This window comes from Ipomoea nil, unplaced genomic scaffold, assembly GCF_001879475.1.
Source record: "Ipomoea nil cultivar Tokyo-kokei standard unplaced genomic scaffold, Asagao_1.1 scaffold1720, whole genome shotgun sequence".
NCBI lineage: Eukaryota > Viridiplantae > Streptophyta > Magnoliopsida > Solanales > Convolvulaceae > Ipomoea > Ipomoea nil.
In genome coordinates this window covers 1,001,467-1,022,366 of record NW_017618148.1, presented here as the reverse complement: position 1 = coordinate 1,022,366, position 20,900 = coordinate 1,001,467, and the positions used below count along the sequence as shown (strand labels likewise).

Sequence of the window (20,900 nt, the reverse complement as noted above, 5' to 3'; positions counted from 1 at the left end):
TGATTGATTAATATATACAGCAGTTTACTTTCAAAAAATTTTTTAAAACTTTTTAAAGAATAAATCAACATATGCATAAATTCATTGCTTTAGGTATCTAAATTTGGTTCATATAAATTCACAATTGTATGTATATAAATTGACAATTGTAGTATTGTACGTACATGAATTCCTTAATGTAAGTATATAGATTTATTATTGTTTGTGTCATTTTCATATACCTGCAATATTATTTTTATATACTTACAATATTATTTTTATGATTTACCTTTCATGAAGGAATATAATTAAGTAGCTCTTGTAGCTCAGTTGGTTAGAGCACTCGTTTAGTAAGCGGGAGGTCTTGAGTTCGATTCTCAACAAGAGCTTAATTAATTAATTAATTAATTTCCCAAGTCATTTCAAGAGCATGATTTAAAAAAATTAATTAATTAATTTCCCAAGTCATTTCAAGAGCATGATTTAAAAAAATTAATCATTGGATTTCAATCATTATTACTATAAAATAATGTACATTATTTTTATACTGAGTGTACATTATATTATATAATGTACATACAGTACAAAAATAATATACATTTAATATATTAAAAATATATTTTTTATTATGGTCCACATAACATTGTGTGGCCATAATTTGACATTGGACTTTGGGCCTTGTGGTGGGCTTCAAGAACTTTGCAAGTCTAACGGTTAGATATTTATAGGTAGACTTAAGAATATTAAATTTGGATTTGAAGTTATAAGTCTTTAATCAATTGTTATATTGTGTGTCCTAAAAATCTCGTGTTTCCTATGTACATAATTGTATAGTAAAATACATATAAACTTCTAACATAATACACATAATCTTACATAATACATATAAATTTTTAATATACACACAAACTCTTTACATATAGAATACACATAAACTCTTAACATAATACACAAAACTTTTAGGGTGCACAATTGTGCGTCCTCGTGCACGGTATTAGCTTTGCATTGGAAATGATGGGCCTAGCCTCAATTTATCTAACAAAAAAATGTTGAAAGACCCAAAATTGATATTGGATTGTCACAAAAGGTGATTTGATTCATCTTTCAAAATCTTGGTCCAAATAGTCGACGAAATGGTCCCTTGACTATATCAAAATTATCAATTTGGTCTCAAATTAATGGTTGACTAACCGTCAAACAAACGAAGGGTCAAATTGGTTAAAAAATTTAAAGTTGAGGGACTTAATTGGCCAAAAAAATAGTTAAGAATTAAATTGATAATTTCGCTATAGTCAAGTGACCATTTCAATAATTAACTCTTTTGAAAGCACGCAAAACAAAAATAAAGATTATATGGAACTCGGAAATTTGTTAACCCCCGGTAAGGTATGCCGCATCGCATGTGTAATATTCATCACTTATCTGTAACATTTCCATTATGTCACCATTAAGTGGTGCAAGTTAATAGGCCATTTATGGCCATAATGTTGTAGTTTGAAACGGAAGATGGCACGTAGGTTATATATATGTATGGTCCTCCCACTGCTCCTGTGATTGGAGACACTACACCATCTAGTTGTACAGGAGATCGACTAAGTGGTAGACAAAATTCTAAAGTTCTTTACTGTTCTTCAAACAATGCAACAGAGATTACAACTATGGCTGGAGATGCTTGATCATATGTTTCCGCTATAAGGTTAGATTACATGTATTGTTTTGTATATTTCTAACATTTGGTATTAGAGCCTTTAATCTCTGTCTAGTTGATAGAGTTGCATATGATATATACTTTTGAATTATTATATATTATGCAATATATATTTTACTTGGATGAAAAAAGAGGAGGAACCCATGGGATGAATCTGATTGATAGAATGGGGTGCTGCGGTAAAGCAATATGGACTTGGGGTAAACACTTTGCCCGTAACTTTCAAAAGAGACTTGACTATTGGCGCCGGCGCATGGATAACACCAAGTACAGACGGGACCCTCATGGTATTATTTTATTTATGGAAGCTCAATCTGAATTCCTTTGTGTTTTACAACAGCAAAGCGACTATTGGAGGCAAAGGGCTAAACAATTCTGGCTCAAGGATGGTGACACAAACTCTAGTTTCTTCCATAAGGCTGTTACGCGTAGGCGGCAAACCAACCGCATTGCAAGGCTCAAGGACAATAACGGCACATGGGTTGATCGAGGTACACAACTGGATGCTCTTATTACTAATTATTTCCAAGATTTATTCTCTCCTGCCTCGGGTGATATTGACTCTGTGATTAATTGCATCAACCCTATAATCACTGACTTGCAAAATGCTTCCATGAGTAGTAGTGTTTCCATTAAGGAAGTTAACGATGCCTTGTTTGATATGCACTCTGGAAAATCCCCGGGACCTGATGGTCTAAATCTTGGCTTTTACCAATATTTCTGGGATATTCTAGGCAGCGATCTACACTCCTTCTGCTCAGATTTTTTTCGCACTGGCAAGCTGCCTGACAATATAAATTCAACACACATTGTTCTCATTCCCAAAAATAATAGGCCCGAGACTATGGGGGATCTTAGACCTATTGCCCTTTGTAATACTCTCTATAAGCTCCTTTCCAAAATCTTAGCAAATCGTATCAAACCTTTGCTCCCCACTGTTGTATCCGAGTCCCAATCGGCCTTTGTCCCGGGAAGATTAATATCTGACAATATTATGATTGCTTATGAGATTAACCATTATCTTAAAAGGAAAAGCCAGGGGAAAGTGGGTTTTGTTGGTGTCAAATTGGATATGAGCAAGGCTTTTGATCGTGTCAATTGGACTTTTTATTGTGGGTCATCTCAAAATTGGGCTTTTCCAATCACATTGTCTCTTTAATTCGGGAAATGATATCTACAGTCAGTTACACAATTCTTCTTGAAGGTAAGCCTATTAGTTCTGTCCTACCGGGTAGAGGTCTTAGACAAGGAGACCCCATGTCACCTTATCTGTTTATCCTTGTCCTTGAGGTCTTTCACTTAATGCTCCATAAGCTGCAAAGAGAGGGTTCTCTTCATGGCATTACCATTGCCAGAGGTGCCCCTACAATCACTAACCTGTTTTTTGCCGACGACTGTTATATCTTCTGTAAAGCTACCCCCTATGAAGCCACTATCCTGAAAAATACCATTGACTCATTTGCGTCTGCCTCTGGTCAAACTGTGAACCACAATAAATCTACCCTAACCTTTAGCAAGAAGACCAATGCTACTTCAAGAGAGGATTTCTCACAAATCATGGGAATGAGAGAAGGAAATCTTAATGGGAACTACCTTGGGCTACCATCTGTTATTGGGAGAAATAAACGTGAGATTCTGGGATATATCAAGGACAAAGTTGTTGGAATATGAAAGATGAAGAAGAAAGGTGATATTATTGATGATAAAAGATGTGAAGATACACTGCTTTTATGTAAGGGAATAAGGGAAAAAAATAGAAATAAAATGGAAGGGAAGGATATTACATTTTTATCCTCCAACACCCCCCTGTAAGCTGGAGTGTGTAGATCCTACATGCCCAGCTTAGATACAAAAGGGAAAAAAAAAATAGAAGAAACAATATTCTCATCCTCATCTAAACAATCTGTGAGAAAACCCCCAAGAATAGGCTTTCAGCAATCATGTACTAAAGAGAGAATAGAAAATGCTAATAGAAGCAATAATATGAGAATGTTGATGCTGGTAAATTCTTCACTTGCTAATGATGCCAATTTTGCTTCCAGATTAGGCCTCAACTCAGGAGACTCAGCAGCCTGATCCAGCTTCCTTTTAGAACTACTCACTGCATATATTTATGCTTCACAAGGCTCATTTTGCTTCAAGCCAGTTTGACAGTTTTTGTGACAAGACCCCTCTGATTAGGGCTCTTCCTCTCATTGTCCTTAAAGCTTATATCAGCTTCTACTTTTTCTGTACCTTGGCCTGAATCATCCACATCAGGCCCCTGATTCTCCTCAAATGTTTGGCCATCTTCCTTTCTTATAACTTCAGGAGTCATTGGGACATTTTTACAAGTAGGTGATGTGCCCCTTTCTTCTCTTCTTCTTAACCTCACCTCAGTTGCTTGCAATTCCCCACCAGGTGACCGAACCGGCCACATACAATACAAAAATTCGGTAGTCTTTCCACCTCAACTTTCTGCCAAAACCCATCCAAACCTCCTCCTTCACCAAATTCAATCCAAATGCAATCAAAAACAGATTTAGACACATCGATTTCAATCTTCACCCTTGCCATATTTGGTCTAGTTCGTCTGACTGTGGCCGAACCAAGCTCTACCAATCTTCCAATTGGTTCACATATGCGAGATAACATATCAAAATTGAACAAATGAATGGGTAGCAGAGGCAATTGAAGCCATACCAGAGTCAGGGGAGAATCACGATTGGGGTAGACGATCTGCTCCGGCATCCATCGCGACATCCACATCCGGTTATCCGCAATTAGCATTTGATTTCGCAACCAAGCCCTTCTGCAATCGTTCTCAGATGAGAATCGTAGCAAGACAGTTCTCCGATTCAGATTCGCGCCTGGCAGAGAATGTGTTTGATCCAGAAACTCTCGCTCAATTGAGTCCACGCACTTCAAAGCCATGGCTCTCTGAACGTATTTCAGATGGAGATATACAACCGCTGCGGCTGATTGCTCCAAACTCGGAATCCTCTGCGGATTGATCGGAATCGACGAACGAGCTCCTCCATTCCGCTGCGGAACGGCTGTGGAGATCGCCGTATCTTCTGGATTCCTCTGCGGAATCATTGTTGATGCTGATCGGACTGTTGATCTAGCGTCGTTGTTTCTACTCTGCGTAGCACTAATCCTCTGCGGATTGTTCGGCGATGCGCGAAAAGGGAATTGAACAATCGACATTATTGGAGGAGCCGTTCTTTGACTCAATTTTCCGGCGTAGATAACGGCGGTGGCGTGGCTGCCTCGCCGCTCTGATACCATGTTGGAATATGGACTACATCGAAGAAGCGGAGAGAAACGAGAGGTGCAGAAGATGAAGAAGAAAGGTGATATTATTGATGATAAAAGATGGGAAGATACACTGCTTTTATGTAAGGGAATAAGGGAAAAAATAGAAATAAAATGGAAGGGAAGGATATTACATTTTTATCCTCCAACAAAAGTAGTGGGAAGAATCAAAAGCTGGACTCACAGGTTCCTTTCTAGAGCTGGGAGGGAAATTCTTCTTTAAAATGTCATTCAAGCCATTCCTACATTCGCAATGAGCGTCTTTCTCCTACCTGTTGAACTTGGAAAAGATATTGAAAGAATAATGAACAGTTTCTGGTGGGGTTGTGAAGGTGAAAGATCTGGGGGCATTAGATGGAAGAGCTGGGATAGACTTTGTGCTCCAAAATGTAGTGGAGGCATGGGCTTCAGGAAAATCAGGGAATTTAATATTGCTATGCTCGGCAAACAAGCCTGGAAGCCTGGCGGCTTATCAACCACCCAAATTCTCTGCTGGCCCGAACATACAAGGCAAAATATTATGCAAACATGACTTTTTTTGAGGCTCGCTTGGGTAGTAACCCCTCCTTTATATGGCGTAGCATCCTTGAAACACAACCCATTCTTAAACAGAATTGTAGGTGGAGAGTTGGAGATGGGAATTCAATTAACATCTGGTCTGATTCTTGGCTGCCTAAGGAACTCTGCCCTTATGTCCAGACTGCTAACCACTCAACTTCTTACGACATGAAAGTCTCCTCCCTTTTTGATCCTAACCTGCCTGTCCCTACTTGGAACAATAACCTCATAGATTCACTCTTTGCCCATGAAGATAGAATTATGATCAAGAATATCCCTATCCCGAACCATACAACGAAAGATAAAATTATTTGGACTGAAGATGAAAAAGGGAATTATACTGTGAAAAGCTGCTATAAATACCTTATGAGAAACACTCCTCCTTCTCAACAAGTGTTCTGGACAGATTTCTGGAAACTTAAAATGCCTCCAAGAATTAAATCTTTCTTTTGGCAGCTGTGTTCTAACTCCCTGCCAACTCACGATAGATTAAAATCAAGGCATGTCCAGGTTCCTAATGTTTGTCAGATTTGCCTTAGGGAAGAAGAAACCCCTTTGCATTTATTTGTGAGATGCCCCTTTGCCCGGGAATGTTGGGATATTCTTGGTAACGTTGATTACCAATCAAGTACCACTTTCTTTTAATGGCTGGAGTATATTTTCACCTCAAAAACAGCCAATGAAATCACTGTTTTAATTTCTATCTGTTGGAAAATCTGGAACCAAATTGTTTTACCGGCTTCTTTTGTGTGCCATTATGCAAAGAATTATTTATTTTAATGGACTTCTGTTAATGTTACTGCTAACACAAATGACAGGGCTCCTGATTATCCTATCACCTGGTCCAGGCCCCCAACTGGTATGCTTAAGCTTAATGTTGATGCAGCTGTTGATCAACATAACAATCGGATGGGCTTTGGTTTCGTTATTCGAGATTCAGCAGGTTCCCTTGTTGCTGCCAGGAGATTACCTTGGCACAGTGTGTATAAACCGGCTGTAGCGGAAGCAATTGGCATACGTGAAGCACTAAAATGGATCAAGAGTTTGAGCTTTGACAATTTGCAGGTGGAAAGTGATTGCCTACAAGCAGTAAATGGGATCTTGAACATGCATGACTTTGTTTCATCTTTTGATCTAGTTTTGGACGATATTAGAAAAATAGCTTCTAGTTTTGTTAACTTAAGCTTTATTTTTGCTAAACGGTCTGCGAACAGGGTTGCCCATTGTTTGGCTAGGGACGCCTTGTCGATGCCTGACTGTATGGACTGTTTTCTAGTCCCCTTTCCCTCCATTGCTCATGTTTTGAGCTTGGATCTAAATTAATGATATCTTGCTTTTGTCTTCAAAAAAAAAAAAAAAAAAAATAATATATATATATATATATATATATATATATATATATATATATATATTTTACTTGCTTTTTCCACAAGAATATGTTTGTAGCATGAATATCTGTTGCTATGATATTTTTTTACAGTACATAAGTATATATGCGTATATGTACTTTGTTATCAACAATGTATATTTTTTCTATGAAACTGAATATATGCATTCGATGTTTGAATAAAAGAAAATACCTATTGGTTTTTTTATCAAATGTCATTGTTTTTGTGTGGTTGACTTGCCGGATGTCAATTTCTGTCCACCAAGGCCTTCGGAGATCCATAAGACGTTGCAATATGCGCTGTAAAAGATGATTCGAGTGCTCCATGGGTATCGGTATAAGGGTCACCGGTATGTCTTTATTGGAGTGGCTGTCCACCGGCGTCTGCATAATGTCTGGCTAGCTACTAGTCTTTTGCCGGTGATTCCGGTGGGCACTCCGGGCAGTAAACGGGTTGACAAGCTCTGGAGGAAGGCTAGACGGAGGCTGCGTAATTAATCCTCCATTAATGATCTCAAGGACGTTTTCCATTGTTCATCAGAGAATTGGTACGCTCCTTCTCACCATTATTATTTAGCAATCACGGTAATAATTTCCTTGCCTTTTATTTTTAAAATTGGCAAGTTTTGGAAAAGTCTTAATTATTTGTTTTGTTATTAAAATATATATATAATATAATATAATGGTAATAAAATGAGTAATTGGAAAATAAGGGTGCTTTGTTTTATTGTTATTAATGGTAATTGAGCAATTGTGGATCAATTTAAGCATGATTTATTATTTTGAAAATTCTTTTTCATTTCAGATTGTCATGATAATATATGCTGAAATTTGGTTAATGCCTATTGGTATGTTTTGGTATATTATCTTTGGTAAAAGCTAAATTGCTATATTTTGTGATTAATTTCCATAATTGGATGATATATCGAGATGTTTGACGATTGTTGCAATCGTTTGCATTTACAGTCATTATTATGGTAATTAGTAAGGTCATAAAGTTTTCGTCAAAAAGCAGCTTTTTATGCCTTTATATCAGTTTATTAAAGTTGAAAATGTTGGATATTATATTTTTCAACATTAATGTTTTTCGGATTTTAATTTTATTAAGTTTTAAAATTTTTCCAAAAAATGTTTTAAAGGTTTGTGGTGTTAGCAATTGTTTTTCCATATTAAATCTCCTAATTTTTATAATATTATGTGATTATTATGTTGATTCATTGCAATTTCAGAATTTTGCAAACTTTGTCATAATTCAATAATAATATTTTTAATTATTGAGTGTGATTTTGAATCACAATTTTGGAAAATGCATATGTTTATGACAATTGGATATTGTTTTCCTTTTCAGTCTTGCCATAATGATTTCGATAATAATGTTAAGAATTATATTTTGAGATTTTTAATGAATTTGCTTATCCAAAACTTTTATGGTAATAATGATAATAGTGACATTTAATAATAATAATAATAATTATTATTATTAAATGTTGTTCAGTTACGATTAAGAAAATTGATTATTCCATTATTACCGTTATGTAATAATTACAGTAATAACGATTATCAGTTTTGAACTGAGGAATCAATATGTCGTAACATTGTTATCATTATTGTTTTTGGATTGTGATGCCCACTTTAATTGAGTATGAATATTTTATTTTATATTCATATTTTTTTTGAGTTTGTTTTATGCATATAATTGCATAATATTATGGTTTAAATTATGCAATTTATTTTGTGAGAATTTAATTTGTAAATGTTAACATATCATATAGTTTTGATATGGTTAGAATTTACAATTTTAAACTATTCCTCATAAAGCTTACTATATGCATTGAATCTTTTTTGTATTGAGCATACAAGTTAAAACTTTCCAATAATTGAAAAGTATATGGTTATTATAAATTATTATTCAAATTTTATAATCCTTTAAGTTTTGGATTTATGTTGTTATTTGAATAATAATATTATAGCTCATTTTAAATTGTTATTATGTTGTACAATTTATTTGGATATGAGCTTATTAATTGAAGGGAAAATCGCACTTTTGGTCCCTCAATTGTTCTCAGATATGCAATGTAGTCCTTTATTGTCAATTTTGCTAAATTGGTCCCTCAAATGTTTTAATTGTAGCCAATGTAGTCCTGCGGTCAAATTTGTCACTAACTAGTGTTAAAACTATGGACGATTTGGTAATTTCACAATAAGCTTGGTTACACTCATTTACTCCCAATTTTTTTCACTCTCGTTAGTTTTTTAGCCTCCACGATCCGGGTCGGGTAATTCCGATGCCCAATCCATTAGCTCAGAAGAAAGGAAATATCATCACCGCGCTCTCCCGTTCCGATCTATAACTATAGCCACTGCCGGCAGAGCAGTAAAGAGCTTTCATAAATCAAAGGGTGTGTTTGCGTGTTTGTATATATACAGAGTAATATATATTATTTCTCAAAGAGAAAGAGGGCCTTTGCTTATTCTTTTAGAAAACGACGAAATCAATGGCTAACAGAGATGGGGCAACCACCCTAATAGAAAATCTCAATCTTGTCTTTGCACCCTCAGTCTCTCTTCTGAGCTTGCTTTTCGCCATTGTTACCCCCAAATTCATTTTACATATAGCTTTCACTCCCAATTTTCTGAACCTAATCCTTCTTTGCACCAGCGCCACCATAAAACTAACGCCACAACCGGTGAAGAAGCAGCGAAGGCACCGCCATCTCTTCTCATTGATGTAGTAGCAAAAATAAGATGTGAACTCGGGTGTGAAATATCGTCCTCAGGGGATTGGGGGATATGGCACGCAATATGCAATCACAATAAACTAGGCACTAGCATAAGGAAATCAACAAGAAGCTAAGCAAACTACAAGTTTAAGGAAATGATAAGACTAACACATATACACAAAGATAAACACAAAATAAAGAAATAGGACTCAAGCTAGGGAGCATTATCATCTAGATGCTTTAACAACCTAAGGGATTAGGGAGAACAAGTAACCAAGGAATCTAGCGGGAATACACGTAGGTATCCTAGTCTACGAACCATTCTCGTGATTAATAAACAAGGATTAGAACAAGGAATTGCCCCACTTTCATGGTGAATCAATTCCAAGTCCATCAAGCACACAAAGCATCTAAAACCCCCAATTTCCTCTATTTTCGTAGGAAGAAATCGGGTCTATGCAAGGGGTGGCTTGGATTCATCACCCAACTCTCGTTGAGACAAGAAATCCTCCAAAAACAAGCTAATGAAAGTGTACATCAAACATTAACAAGCACTACTGGAAATTATTGAATTTTCAACCACCTGAAAGTGATCTTAAATCAAGTTGAAAGCAAAAAGTGGTCGGAAATAGCAACAAGGGTTTTTCTGGATACCAAAAGTGGTCGGAACAAGGCTTTCGACTTGATTTAAGATCACTTTCAGGTGGTCGGAAATTTCAGAATTTCCAGTAGTGAAGATATAAATACAAAACCTTCACAAACACATGAACCCTAGGTTAGAGTTCTTCCCCTTTTTGCAATAATCACAAATCAAGCATCAAGATAGATAATACAACCCTAACTCAAGTCCATAAACTAACTACTCATGATTAAATAGCATAAAGAACACAAAAACATAAATGTAAAGCATAAACATTGCAAGATAAAGAGATAAAAGGGAGAAGAAAACTTCACTAAGAAATGGATGGTAAATCTTGGAATCTAAGTGTTGAATCCTTGATTACAAGCTTGAAAAATGTTAAGAAACCTAAATCTAACACTACAATATGAAAGGAAGTGAAAGAGAGAAGCTAGGGCTCAACCATGGGTCAAAACCGTGGAAAAAGAGCTCAATTCGAGCTTAAATAGGGGCAGAGCAGGTAGGGACGCCCTTAGGGATGGGCGTACACCAGGGGGTACGCCACCTGCTTCATTCTTGAGCTGATGGATGGGCGTACGCAAGGGCGTCCCATTTTTGGTGCATTTCCAGTGAACACTGGAATGGTCGTACGGGCGTACGGTAGGGCGTACGCCACCTGGTTCCTTTTTCAGATCTCGGATGGGATGAGGGATGGGCGTACACGATGCAGTACGAGGCTCCTGGCCGGAAACAGAATTCTGTGCACTTTTCTTGACTTCTAGGCTATTTTCCTCCTCTAAAACCATTTTATTGGCACTTATAGTCTTCAACAAAGTTGTACCCATTTAAGTTGGCTTTCCAATGGTGCAAGAATCACCCCATTTGGACATTCCTAGGCCGAGATATGGTCAAAACACCGAACAGTGTCCGAAATGAGCGAAAATTACAATGTCTTGATCTTTTGCTCCTCTTTTGTTTTGGTTTGCCCAAATGACTAAGACCATTGAATACACCACTCTTAGGTTTCCTTGGAAGTGTTTTGCCCATCAACTTAGCTTCTCCTTGGCTACCATGGACTCTAAATGTATCCATAATGCTCCACTTGACTCCAATATCCACCAAAATGCATGATATTACTCATCTTTGATTCCAATGCTTTCCAAACCAAACTCCTTGCAAAATAACACAATTTAGTCCCAATCTCATGAAATTTGGAATGATCTATATGCAAAATGGCTTAGAGAAATGGTGGAAAATATAGACAAATAAGCACTTATCACTCATCGCAACGCTGGTCTGTCGACGCCACCCACTGCCCACAACTTCAAGTCGCGACGTCGACACCCGCAACTCGCTGGCGTCTATGCATGCTTGAGGAACAGCGACAATCAGTCGCCTGAAGGGGGAGGGGAAACTGGACATCGCCGGGAGTCCAGCCTCGTCGTCGCCATCTTCTCCAAATCGCAATGTCACCTCTTCTACTATCTTTACACCGTCAAATTCATTTCTGAAACATTTCCAGAATTTGCAGATTCTTGGGACCGGCCGGTTGTCGGACCGTCGTCGGCGACCACGGCGGCGTTGCCGTCACCATGGATTCCAGTGTGTAAAAAACCTAAAAAGTCAATGGCAGGAGGAAGGAGGAAATTAGGTGTCAAACTTAGTTGGTTTTGAAATTACCAAATTGTCCATGGTTTTAACCCTGGTTAGTGACAAATCTGGCCGCAGGACTACATTGGCTACAATTGAAACATTTGAGGGACCAATTTAGCAAAATTGACAATGAAGGACTACATTGCATATCTGAGAACAATTGAGGGACCAAAAGTGCAATTTTCCCTTAATTGAATTTCATACATAACTGTTCACTAGCATAACAATTTGTTTTCTAGTTATGTAAATTTAATTATGCTTTTGGAATTGCATAAGTTATGAATTATAATAATTCCTTGTTAAGGTGAATTTTGTGTTTGAAATATAATTATATACGGTAGTGCATTATGTTTAAGCATATTTAGACCGTTTAGAATGTTCACTTGAGATTAAAAGTCTTTCCATAAGTGAACTATTAAAGATTTGGAAAGATTGCTCGTCAATTATGTCTTTAGTGTGAGAAACATAAACCGGTGAAAAGTTTCTCGGAAAAGGGCCAATGTGCTATTAGTTCCCTTGAAACAGTACTCTGTCTAAGGAGTTGGTTATTTTTAATGAGGTTCTATCCCAACCAACTTTCCAGGGAGTATACTTGGAATTGTTTATCATATTACGACATAATTGTTTTTAGGCTTTAAAGTTGTTGCCTAAGGTATCAAGATAATCGTCTAGTGATCATATAATTTTGATTAATTAAGGGGAAGCCACATCATCTTTAATTAATTAAAATTTTATGAGATCACACATTGTCATAGACATATCGATTGTGATTAATTATACATGATGTAACGAAATTTAGCCCACAGGCAGTTTTGTTATATTTGTATGATTAATTAGGGTAAAAACACCAAACTATGATCATAATTCAGCCCACAGGCAATTATGCATCAGAATATAGTTTTGGTGAATTTTATCATTACAGATAGAAAATTTAATTTATTTAACATATGATTATAATATAAATAAATTGGCATCTTCTATCATAAAGTTGCGATGTATGTACATACTCAAAGAATATTTTTGTGTACATTTTGTGGTATTAGTCTAGTTTCTTTTGTGTGTATTTATTGTGCATGAAAAATAAAATTGAATTAATAGCTTAGTACATTAATATTCTTTTGTGTACAAATATCAAGTGATCAATACAATTTCATAACTGGAATTATTAAGTTATTTTGATCATTTTGTGACTAATTACATAGAGTATAACAAAATCTATCCACAGGAATTTTATTATATTTATGTAAATAGCCAGAATAAAATATCAAATCATATTTCTTAATTTACCCACAGGGATTAAGAAAATGAACATGGTTTGATAGTTTTATCATAAAGTTGTAGATGGATCCAATTGAATAAAACTTTAGCCCACAGGCAAGTTTTATGTCACAGTTTCTTCTATCCCTTTGATAATAATTTTATCATAAAGTTTTAGTTGAGTCTAATTGAACAAAACTTTAGTCCACAGACAAATTTTGTGTCACTAGATTATTCTATTTGATTATCATAAAGTCTCAGTTGAGTCTAATTGAATAAATCTTTAGCCTACAGACAAGTTTTATGTCACTGGATTCTCCTGTTTAAATTGATGATCATGATAAAATTTCATCATACCAATTTTAGAATTTATAACTTTAAGGCCAGTTATAATTCTATATTATGTCACATGGGTTGCATTGGCAACACATGTATTTTGTTAACCTCCAAAACTTTATTAACTTGAAATTGTTACTGTATGTGGCTTACTTGGTTTTTCAGCCCAATCACAGTAGAGATTTTGAATTTAGACATGATATACTTTTGGATCATTATATTGGAATTGTACATACTTAGCCAAATTTTAACTAAAGCAATTTAATTTGTTTAATTAGTTGGAAATTCTGTTTGTTACATGTGCATATTTAACATGTCCAACTATGGTGGAGAATTATAATCCTTGTTAAAATAGTTGGACTTGAGGATCATTAGTGTGCATATCATTTATGCTCAAGAATAACTTATTTAGTGGGAGTAATGGTTTGATCAGTGGGAGTGATCATTTGAAAAAATCCAATAAGATACCCCGTTTGATCAGTGGGAGTGATCATTTGAAAAAATCATTAAAGATGTCTCACTTCAATAATGCTCCACATCAAGGATAAGCCACCTTGCCTTGTTATTATAAAATCAATAGTTCAAATTGTTGAACTACAAGTTGTGCAACATATTTTTGAAAATGTTGTAACAACATTAATAGTTTTTGTTACAACAATGACATTAAGTTTATGGTGAACTATCACGAGTTAGATTCTTTAGCATTTATTGGAGTCTTTCGTCTCATCAAATTGATCCTGGGCCATTAAGATTTAAATGGTTCAAGATTCAATGTTGAGAGACATAATTCATAAAGCATGCGAAGACTCATGATGTTGGTTCATATAGATAAATCTAGAGGACTTTTGATTATGTTGATACAATATTTTGTTGTTTCATAAAGTTACATTAATAAGTCCTCGTTATTGCTCTCTAGCATGAAAGTTGGGCTTCCTTTTTGTTTTGGAGATTATTTATAAAGTGTATGTTTAAAGTTCCGTTTGTGGGCTTAGACTCATGAATTTGTTATCTAAGTCGTTGGAATATGGACTACTCAATTATTATCTTTTGGCTAAGATTAATGAGAGTAGGAGTGGCAGACATGTCAACTCTGAAAACTTAGCTGTCAGCGATAATATTAAAGATAATGAGTCAGTCATGTAATATATTAGCGTTTTGCTAATAGTTTCGGATCTCTACTTAAAAGACATGCTTATAAGAATTTTAGGGATCATATATGGTGCATAGAACTTATTATGTGACTATATTGTACGTACATTTATGTTGTCACTTCTATTTAATAATTTGGATGGTTTCTCCTATGGTTATGCACATATTTATTTGAGAAACATCCCTAAGGTTGGACCAAGAATAAACGTATGGTTTATTCATAAAGGACCTGAGTTGGGAATCAAAATGCATGTGATGCATAGATGGTATTACTCACACTTTAATTTAGATGACATACCACTATGATTCATGTTTTTGATCTTCAACAAAGGTTGTGCCAATACTTGCACCAAATGAAAAATTGTAACATTTTCCATTAATATTGTACAAATGACGTTGTGCAAGTTAATTAGGTCAAATTTAGCCATTGCGGCAAAAATTAGTTTTTGATAACTAATTATAATCAAGAATGAACATAAGGTTTATTCATTAAGTTTTATACCACATAAGGTACTTAGAGAAGAAGTTACATTGTAATCATAAGTGGATACTACTCTAATTAAGAGGAACTATCTCTATGGTCCATGTTTTTTGCTTCTTTGAGTTAATACTTGCACCAAGTGAGAGAATGTAACATTTTCATTATGTCACCATTAAGTGGTGCAAGTTAATAGGCCATTTATGGCCATAATGTTGTAGTTTGAAACGGAAGTAACGGTTTCCGTTACTTAACCTATAATATAATGATGGCACGTAGGTTATATATATGTATGGTCCTCCCACTGCTCTTGTGACTTGAGACACTACACCATCTAGTTGTACAGGAGACTAAGTGGTAGACAAAATTCTAAAATTCTTTACTGTTCTTCAAACAATGCAACAGAGATTACAAGTTACAACTATGGCTGGAGATGCTTGATCATATGCTTCCACTATAAGGTTAGATTACATGTATTGTTTTATATATTTCTAACATTATCATATATTGTAAGCTCTCTAATCTTCAAGATCTGAACATTGTTTTTTGTTTTTTTTTTTTTTTGTTTTTTTTGTTTTTTTTTTTTTTAAGGAGATCTGAACATTGTTGATTAACTATAACATTTCTCCTAATTATTTATGGCCAAAACATTCTCTTAACACGACTGACTATTAGAACAGTATTTGTGTGAATCTTTCCAGCATTTTTTATTTATCAACTTAGACCATTAGCACCCTTGAAATGGGTGCAAATTTTAATCTGGCATGATTTTTAATATACTAAATATACATTATTTTTTGTACTGAATATACATTATACAATATAATGGACTTAGAATAAAAATAATGTACATCTTCTGAATACAATGTACATTATTTCTGTATTTAATGTACATTATTTTACAGTATATAGTGAACTAGTGGGCTAAATGGGCTAGCCTTCCAGCCCGCTTACTAATAATGATTTAATGGACATTTATGTTTTTAAAATATTAAATTTTTTTATAATCTAAATGGGTTGGGATCGATGGATAGTTATGCTGTGCATCCGTATGCACCATGCATGGTGCATACGGATGCCAAAACGACGTCGTTTTATTAATAAAACGCGCGTCTCCCTTTTTAAAAAAAATCAGGTTCGATTCCCAGCAACAACATTATATTGTTCATTCATTCTGGAATTTTAGTTCATAGATTATGGAATTATAGTTCATTGATTATGGAATTATAGTTCATCGATTCTGGAATTTTAGTTCATAGATTATGGAATTTTAGTTCATAGATTATGGAATTTTAGTTCATTCATTCTGGAATTTTTAGTTCATAGATTAGATTATGGAATTATAGTTCATCGATTATGGAATTATAGTTCATCGATTATGGAATTATAATTCATATGTTGTTGCTGGGAATCGAACCTGATTTTTTTTAAGAGGAGATGCGCGTTTTATTAAAATGACATCGTTTTTGCATCCGTATGCACCATGCATGGTGCATACGGATGCATAGCATAATTTGCCGGGATCGATATATCAAGCTTGGTTGGAGATTTCTCCAATCCAACCCATATAAAAACTAGGCTAAACGAGCCCAACCAATCGACATGGGCAGTTTTTGACAGCTCTTATTCTATCTTAAAAACATCCTTCGAACATTTGCGATTGTATGTAAAGCCCCGGAAACGCCTATTGCAACTTCAACGTTTGTTTCAATACTAGTACCTTGTTTGATGATCCTAGGCTCTATCATATCGTCAATTGGTGGGTGCCTTGCAATATCTTACTTTGACTTGACCTGATATCAGTTTTGCAATTAATAAACTATGTCAAGATATGCATGCTTTTCCTGAAGATTATTGGCTTTAATGAAGGGTACTCATAATTGTGGTCTTTGTTTTACTAAATTTGCCTCCATCAATATTATGTTTAAACTAATATTGACTGGGCCGATTGTCTTAATGGTCGTAAGTTCACGAGTGCCTTTGCTATTATTGACTCATCTCATCTCATATATATCGAGCTCGAACCAAATTCGAGTCGACTTGTTTCATAATCGAGCCGAGCTTGAGCATCAATTTTCTAGCTCGATCGAACTCGAGCTCCGCTCAGCTCGTTTACACCCCTCTCCTAATCTCACAGTCTCCGCATATAACTAAAGATAAAAATAGAAACAAATTAAAATCCAATATGTTATCTAATCCAGTACGTAATTTATACCAAATTTGAAACTTTTTATTTTGGTTTTAATATTTACCCTCACTGATATTTTTTTTCAATTTCAATTCTTTCCTACTTTATATTTCAATCATTATTAAGTGGCAAGCAATATCTAGATTATTAGCTGGAAGTGTTCACCACGTCCAACGTTGGTTATGTTTAGAATCAATGAATCCTAATCTTGATGTGCACACTGCCATCAACAGGTTTGGTTCCCTCTTTTGCTTTCATGATGATGATGATCATATGACTCCAAAAGTTTATCCACTTCCTGCAACCTCTCATTTCAAGAGATTGAGAGTAGTACATTTAGGTTCTCTCAACTTCATTAATGTACCTTCATATGTTGCGGATCTAATTCTTTTGAGATACCTAGCTCTGTGCCCATCCATGTCTCTTAACAGTTTACCATTGTTAAAGGATTGGAATTTACAAACTCTTGTGGTTTTAAAAAATAGTGATGGGAATTTTCATGGAGGAATTTGGAGAGCCGAATTGTTTGGATAATTTGTGGTATTTACCTCAACTTGAGGAACTCAAAATTGAAAGCAGACACTTGTATCCTGTTTTACTTCCATGGAATCAACGGCAGCGCCAAGTTTTTTTTTTTTTTTGTATTTTTAAAACTTTTATTTACCTAACCAAATATCAATATTATTCGATCCACACTATTACGAAACATGAAAAATACTTTCATCAATTCCACAGACCTGCACCCAGTGCAACATGAAAATATACATGATTGGAATAATGAAAATATACATGATACACAAAATTACAAAATATGCATGTAAATTATTTATATTATATTACTACGATTGTTAGTTTTGAATGATGTATGTTAAAAAGAAAATGTATTCGGGACAATCAAATATTTTTAAAAATAATTTTTTTCGTATACATCAATTCCTATTGTAGGTTGTGTTTCACCCAATGCTCTTTTCAATTAAGTCATTTATCCAGAAAATTAAACACAATCCAATATAATGCAAATAAACAAAATTTGCATGCAATGCTGATGCAGAACGCAGTAGCTGAACAAAGAATTCTAATGATTCATTAGAACAAAACAGGAAGTACATTCATAATAATTTTCAAGTCCCCCTTCTGGTTACAAAATGGCCTAATATATAGGCATAAAACAAAGCAACGTAACATTAAAATTCTAGGAATTGTAAAAGACACATGGAAAATGAAAATGCATTTAATATAATCTAGGGAAAAGATTCTTGAGCCTCCAAACAGATATTACTTGTGTTGTGTTGCTGGTGTGATTGCCATCATACTCCCCTACCTGTGAAAAACTCGTCCTCGAGTTAGCTTCATTTGGATACAACTCTTGGCCAGGATAAAACTTGAAGATATCCGCAACATTGAAGGTTTTCGAAATCTTCCAGTCATCTGGTATGTTCACGACATAGGCATTGTCATTGATCTTTCGTAGAATCTCAAATGGGCCATATTTCTTTGGACTGAGTTTGTGAAAAGTGCCTGCAGGATACCTCTCCTTGCGTAAGTATATTAACACATGTTCTCCAACTTGAAACAATTGTTGTCTGCGCTTTTTATCGGCTGCAGCTTTATATTTGGCATTTGAAGCGCTCAACTTTGCCTTAACTTCTTCATGGACATTCTTGACTTGTTCAGCCATGTTTGAGGCCGATTTGTGTATCCCATCAACCTTCGGTAAGTGAAGAAGGTCTACAGCATGGCGTGGAGTTTTTGTATACACAACACAGAATGGAGAACGCCCAATGGACATATGAACAGAGCTATTGTATGCAAATTTAGCTTGTGACAAAGCAAAATCCCACTGCTTAACATGCTCTCCACAAATGCACCGGATCAAATTCCCGAGAGTACGATTTGTGACCTCAGTCTGACCATCCGTTTGTGGGTGCGCAGAACTACTGAAATTCAAACTTGCATCAAAGCGCTTCCAAAGAGTCGTCCAAAAATGAGAGAGAAATTTTGAATCTCTGTCAGATGTTATGGATCGAGGGACACCGTGAAGACGAACAATCTCTTGAAAAAATAGTCGGGCCACATGAACAGCATCAGAAGTTTTTTTTACAACGGATGAAATGAGCCATTTTGGAGAACCGATCCACCACCACAAACACCGAATCTACTCCCCTCTGTGTTTTGGGAAGGCCAAGCACGAAGTCCATGGATAAATCTTCCCAAATATTCTCTGGAGTTGGCAAAGGTGTATAAAGACCAGTATTCTGCACATGCCCTTTAGAGGTTTGACAAATAGAGCATCTCTTCACAAAGGTGGCCACATCTCTCTTCAATTGTGGCCAATAATACCTCTCTTCTAGGCTAGCAATCGTTTTATCTCTGCCCATATGCCCTGCTAAACCTCCACCATGCAAGTCCCTAATGAGCTTTTCCCGTAAAGATGTCCTTGGGATGCATAAGCGATTTCCTTTGAACAGATATCCATCTAAAATATGAAAGTCTTGAGTTGAGTTGTGTTGTTGAGCTTTCTTCCATATTTCTTTGAAATCCTCATCAAAATCATAGAGGTCCCTTAGTAGTTCAAACCCAATGAGCTCTCCTTGCAATGTGATCAACAGGCTCCTTCGTCTACTAAGGGCATCAGCCACTTTATTTGATACTCCAGATTTATGCTTAATCACGAAGGAGAATTGCTCAAGGAAAGATGACCACCTTGCATGCATTTTGTTCATGTGTTTCTGATTTTGAAAGTATTTTAAAGCTTCATGGTCTGAGTAAATCACAAAATCACGAGGCATTAAATAATGAGACCAAACCTGCAAAGCTCGTACCACTGCATAGAGTTCCTGTTCATAAGTAGACCATTTTTCACGAGCTGGGCTTAGTTTTTCACTGTAGAATGCCACTGGTTTCTTTTCTTGAGACAACACAGCACCTATTCCCACTCCACTGGCATCACATTCAACTTCGAAAACTTTGTTAAAGTCTGGCAATGCAAGAACAGGGGCAGATGTGATTTTCTCCTTTAGTTCATTGAAGCTAGCATTAGCCACCTCATCCCATTTGAAATTTCCTTTACGCAAACAATTAGTGATGGGAGCTGCAATGCTACTAAAATCTTTAATAAACCTTCTGTAAAAGGTGGCTAAACCGTGAAAGCTTCGAACTTCCCCCACGGTCGTTGGAGTCGGCCATTCTCGTATTGCCCTCACCTTTTCTTCATCAACTCGTATTCCATCTGCACTAATCACAAAGCCAAGAAAGACAAGTTTTTCAACCATAAAAGAGCATTTTTTTAAGTTGATGTACAACTTGTGTTTCTGAAGAGTCTGCAATATCAACTTTAGATGCCGTAGGTGTTCTTCCTGGTTCTGACCATATATCAGAATGTCGTCAAAATATACAACAATGAACTTGCCATTGAAAGGCCTTAAAACTTCATTCATGAGCCGCATGAAAGTACTAGGAGCATTGGACAACCCGAACGGCATTACCAACCATTCATAAAGACCATCTCGGGTTTTGAAAGCGGTTTTCCATTCGTCTCCAGGTTTAATACGCACCTGGTGATATCCACTTC

At 35.7% G+C, this 20,900-nt stretch overlaps 1 protein-coding gene and 1 non-coding gene across 2 annotated transcripts; one reads left to right on the top strand and one right to left on the bottom strand.

Annotated features, from left to right (window-relative positions):
- The first annotated feature begins 294 nt into the window (after positions 1–294).
- Positions 295–368, top strand: TRNAT-AGU. The gene has a single exon. It is a non-coding gene; the product is annotated as a tRNA-Thr (tRNA).
- A 2,833-nt stretch (positions 369–3,201) lies between these two features.
- Positions 3,202–4,782, bottom strand: LOC109191761. The gene is made up of 2 exons (XM_019342412.1): positions 3,603–4,782; positions 3,202–3,215 (listed from the first exon to the last, which is right to left on the bottom strand). Exon 1 carries the CDS (start codon positions 4,763–4,765, stop codon positions 4,058–4,060), a length of 708 nt encoding a protein of 235 aa, XP_019197957.1. The 5' UTR covers positions 4,766–4,782; the 3' UTR covers positions 3,202–3,215; positions 3,603–4,057.
- Positions 4,783–20,900: the final 16,118 nt, after the last annotated feature.

Bases quoted from the DNA above. Each gene is read 5' to 3' on its own strand.
- LOC109191761 (XM_019342412.1), bottom strand. From the start codon at position 4,765: ATGATTCCGCAGAGGAATCCAGAAGATACGGCGATCTCCACAGCCGTT.